Genomic DNA, 4,809 nt, shown 5'->3' with positions numbered 1-4,809 from the left:
AATTTCCTTGTCAAGTACCCTATGGAACGAGCCGTGCCTCTTTCACTTCCACATACCTTGCCAACAGCTCTGACCACTCATCTCCTCCCAGTGTTGTTTTGGCCTCAGCCTAGAAACACCAGCTCCTATGGCAAGCTTGCCGCTGATCGAGACACAACCAAACCCACCGGCATGCCATATGGAAAGCCAAAAGTGCAATAACAGACATGCACTACCAGTGATGGTGCCTCAAGAGCACCCTCCAGTGACCGCGCCTCCAGCATGCCCTCCATGCCCTGATCTTGTCCAAGGAGGAATAATAGACTAATAGTCTCTTCACCCCTGAGACTCCACTGGTTCCTTTCAGCTCTCCCTTGTCTTCCGAACCTCCACTGGTCCCATCTAGCTCACCTGAGCCTTCAGTGGACTCATCCAGCTCTTCCTCATCTCCTGAACCTCCGCTGATCCTATCCAGTTCTCCTTTGTCTCCTGAGCCTCTGCTTGTCCTGTTCATCTCTCCCTCATCTCTTGTGCCTCTGCTGGTCTCAGCCAGCTCCATGCTCATCCTTTGCACCCTCCTGTACCCACTCCTCCTGACTGTTCTCCTGTGCCTGCTCAGTCAGTGCCTAGGCCTCCAGAGTGCCCCCTAGAGCCCTTAATCGCACAGAACTGGAACTTCCCCAAAAAATGTTTTTTGGGGGGGCTATATAGTCATGGCCGGGTGGGCTATGGGCAGGAATTGTGGTCCTTAAGCTTCCTGCTCTGCCATGGCCTCTTGGAACTCTGTGCTCCCAAGCGGTGCTCCTTGGTTTCATTTTGTCTTCCTGGTTTTTCTTATTTGTTCACGTTCCTCTTGTTTAGTTTAATTCATCCTAACCTGTGTGTATTCACCTGTTTCAGTTCTCCCTAATTGTGTTTGTATATTTAAGTCTTGTTTGCCCCATTCAGTTGGTCCGTTGTTAATATACTTGTGTTCATGATTGAATATTGAAATTTAAAAGAATCTTTGGTTTACTCTGTCACCATGACAAGTATTATCAAAACACATTTCAGAGTGGAAAAGAAAAACCTGAAACACAAAACGGAGAGCGTTTTGAAATGAAAACACTTTTTCAATTAGTGCAGATGTAGCCACAGTCATCTTACACCCTGCATCTAATACTTAAGCATATTTTGTACTAGTCAGTTGAACTGATTAATCAGCTGATATTAAACATTATCTGATTAATTTTACATTGTAATAGTTTTGATTTAGAGTTGACTAATTTTAAGCATTTAAATTATGTGCCATTAATATACAACAAGTGCAGCTTTATTCAAATAATTTGAACATCCAAACAAAGACTGGACTTGACATGGAACAGACTTGGCTTAAACAAACTTGACATGAACAGGCTACACTCACCAACAGCAGGTGAAATTAATAGGGTTCAAAAGTGCATGGCTATGGGTATTAAATCACTTGGGGAAATTTTGGCGATGGCCATGACGCGGCGAGGCTCAGGCGTGGTGGCCATCTTGCAGAGGGATCAGGCAGGGCGGCCATCTTGTGAGCAGGTTTGGCAGGCATGACTTGAGCAGACTTTGAAGTAGCGGACATGACATTAGCAGACTCTGGCTTGGCAGACATGACATGAGTAAACTTTGACTTAACTGGCATTTTGCGAGAAGGTCCTGGAGCAGCAGAAATGACATGAGCAGGCTTTGGCGTAGCAGGCATGACATGAATAACTCCAGACATGGCAAGAGCAGGCTTTGGAATGTCATGTTCTTCCTACAAGATGCCCACGGTGAAAGTGTACCCACTCAATCGTAATGCAAAGTCAATATACTGTTGTAGTGACCAATGTGGAGTGTGACAAAGCAGTAATTCAGAAATTTTGTTTGTGAGATTACAATAGACTGCAATATAGTCCTCAATAGCCCTGTCGCATTGACTAATGCCGAAGAGGCTTAAAACTGCTGGGTACATTTTCGTGGCCATGTATTTTGTAACGAGTCTGCTAAAGACAAGCTAAGTGCAGCTTTATTCAAATAATCCAAACAGACAAAGATTANTTGACTAATGCCGAAGAGGCTTAAAACTGCTGGGTACATTTTCGTGGCCATGTATTTTGTAACAAGTCTGTTAAAGACAAGCTAAGTGCAGCTTTATTCAAATAATCCAAACAGACAAAGATTAGACTTGACTTNGACTTGACTTGACTTGACTTGACTTGACTTGACTTGACTTGAACAGAGTTGACTAGACATAGAACAGACTTGGCTTAAAAAAACTTGACATGAACAGACTACACTCAGCAGGCAGGTAACAACATTAATACACAAAATGACAATGGAACCATGCCTACTTATGCAAAACAATGAGGGTCATATGACATGAAGAAACCAATGAAAGCATGACACAGTGACTAGTGCAGCCAATCAGAACATGACACAAAGAACAAGGGAACAAATAGCAAAAGAGACATGAGTGCAAGGTAAGCATGTGACTAACAGGAACCGTGACAAAACATGAAAATGAAACAGACCCAGACAAAACCCAAACCCCACGCTGCAGAAATGAATATGTCCAGTATTCATCAAGGATGCATTATAGCGATGATGACAGTAAGACTTTTCTAATGTTACAGCAAACTTATGCTTCAAATAAATGCTATTCTATTTAAGTATCCATCAAAGAATCCTGAAAAAAAGTATGACTGTTTCTACAAACTATTAAGCAACACAACCATTCTTTCCATTCTAATAATGATAGTTTCTTGAGCAGCAAATCAGAATATTAAAATAATTCTGAAGGATCATGTGACACTGAAGACTAGAGTAACAATGCTTAAAATTCAGCTTTGCCATCACAGGAACAAATACTTGCCAAGATATACTTCAGTTATATTAAGCTGTATTTCATGTGCTGTATTTTGGCCAAATCAAATGCACAACAATGTATGCACTGTATGTTATATTTCAAAAAGTCTTGTTAAAAACATTTTGTACATTATTTTAACAAGACCTTGCTCTGTGCATGTTTAATTCCGCATATAATGCCTAGTTATTGTAGAAACAAATACAAATTTGATCAGCACACCAATGAAGCAATGTAACAACAAAGAAAACTGCCTGTTCTTTCATCACATTGAAAATGAAAGGTCATGAAAAGTAATACGCATTGCATTTTGGGATACAGCATCCCACGCAGTGCTCTATGCCAAATGAGCAAGTCATTCCATGCAAACAGAAAATCTGCACATACATACTGCAGTAGTAATAATATGCTAGTAAGCTATTCCAAACATCGCCTCTGTCTACAACAAGGTCAAATTTCAAAATTGATCTTTGCTATGCTAATAAGGTGATGCACAATTGGTTTACCATCTCCTCAATTACATCAAATGTTTTAGATTAAACGGGAGAGAATATGAAGCTAACAATTTTCCCTACACGATTCAGCCAAGCAGCTCGTGTGCCGGAAACACACCTGCTCATTTACCAGCTCCGGATCGGTCTCAACCTTTTCAAACATTAGATATTTTAACAAGAATTGAGCGTTCAGGTCCTGGGAGAAATCAAAACTTGGGCATTCAGATAGCATGCTAACCTTGCTAAACACATGATGAAAGAGGACAGGACCTGATTGGCATCAAAGAGCAGCCACTATCTACAATTTCTGCTATGGACAAAGTGCTCCTCAGATGTTGGACAATATTGGTCTTTGTGGTGGTGAGTGCTGGGGGTGGCTTAAATTTTATTTGACAGACATGCTCCACAAAACAGAATGCTGTTTGTGTGTTATAAACTCAATTTTCAATTAATGATATGACACAAATAAGCAGTCTACGTTTCAGTTCTCAACACCCCCATTTCAGTTTACATAATGAGGTTTTGTTAAATGGCTGTGCTTGATACTTCAACATAATTCTTACATCAAAGTCCATCTCAGCAGAATTCCTCCTTTGGGTCACTCGGCATATACGTTACTTCTTTGCTTTTGGAGTTGGAGCAGCCGTTATGCTGGTGGTTGTGAAGGCTCTTCCGGCCTGGTTGTCCGGTTGGCTCCGAGGGGTCACACGCTGCTACGACGGTGGTCTCTATTCGTGAGAGTGTGTACATGCTGCTCTGGCGTGCTACTTTATGCCGCATGGCCCGCAGCTCAAGCTCGTCATAGTCTGACACCCGCACAAAAGGGCACCAGCGGAAAACACGTTTAAAGCCGGCCCGAAATCTAAACACAGACAAGAAAATAAACAAAACCAGNAAAAAAAGTTATGTATTTCAAATACATTTATTTCATAGTAAGTATAGTTGAAATCTATTAAAATATTTATTGACATATCACTCGAGACTAAAAAATTATAATTAAGCTTTTTTGGAGTACTACTTGTGCACAATGTGCACTGCTTAATATTAAGTCTAACATGTGTTTTAACGACACTATACTGACAAGGATTTATAACCTCTGAATGTCAGCTTTAAAATGCAGAATCAGCTTTAAAATCCACTTTAGCACAATCAAATATACTTAAGTATATCTTTAGCTGGGCACTACTTATACACAATTAAAATGCATTAGGTACATTAGACTTTGAGAATACCAGTTTAGAATAGTATAAGTATTACATAGTACACAGTGTAAATGTATTTGTGCTATACTTCGTATGAAATAAATAGATTGTATTATATTTATTTTTCTCTAAGGCCTTTATGATCTTTTATCTTTTGATTTTATATATGTTGCAACTACAAAAGTTTATTTTACAATTACCTCTTTATTTTGTGTTTTACTCTTAAGGTGCAAACTGGTTTTCATAAGAATGAGAATGGAAAGAAAAGGTC

General features: G+C 40.0%; 1 protein-coding gene across 1 annotated transcript in view; it reads right to left on the bottom strand.

The window, feature by feature from the left end:
* Positions 1–2,112: 2,112 nt before the first annotated feature.
* The window catches only part of LOC122350983 (neuromedin-K receptor-like), a 13,214-nt gene continuing 10,517 nt past the window's right edge, over positions 2,113–4,809 (bottom strand). Inside the window, exon 5 of the mRNA XM_043247786.1 lies at positions 2,113–4,198. Coding sequence (XP_043103721.1) covers positions 3,913–4,198 — 286 coding nt within the window. The 3' untranslated portion in view covers positions 2,113–3,912. The remainder of the gene's footprint in view (positions 4,199–4,809) is intronic.

This window comes from Puntigrus tetrazona, chromosome 1 (assembly GCF_018831695.1).
Source record: "Puntigrus tetrazona isolate hp1 chromosome 1, ASM1883169v1, whole genome shotgun sequence".
Lineage (NCBI taxonomy): Eukaryota > Metazoa > Chordata > Actinopteri > Cypriniformes > Cyprinidae > Puntigrus > Puntigrus tetrazona.
The sequence above is the reverse complement of the archived record's forward strand: the minus strand, read 5'-3'. Positions and strand labels throughout refer to the sequence as shown.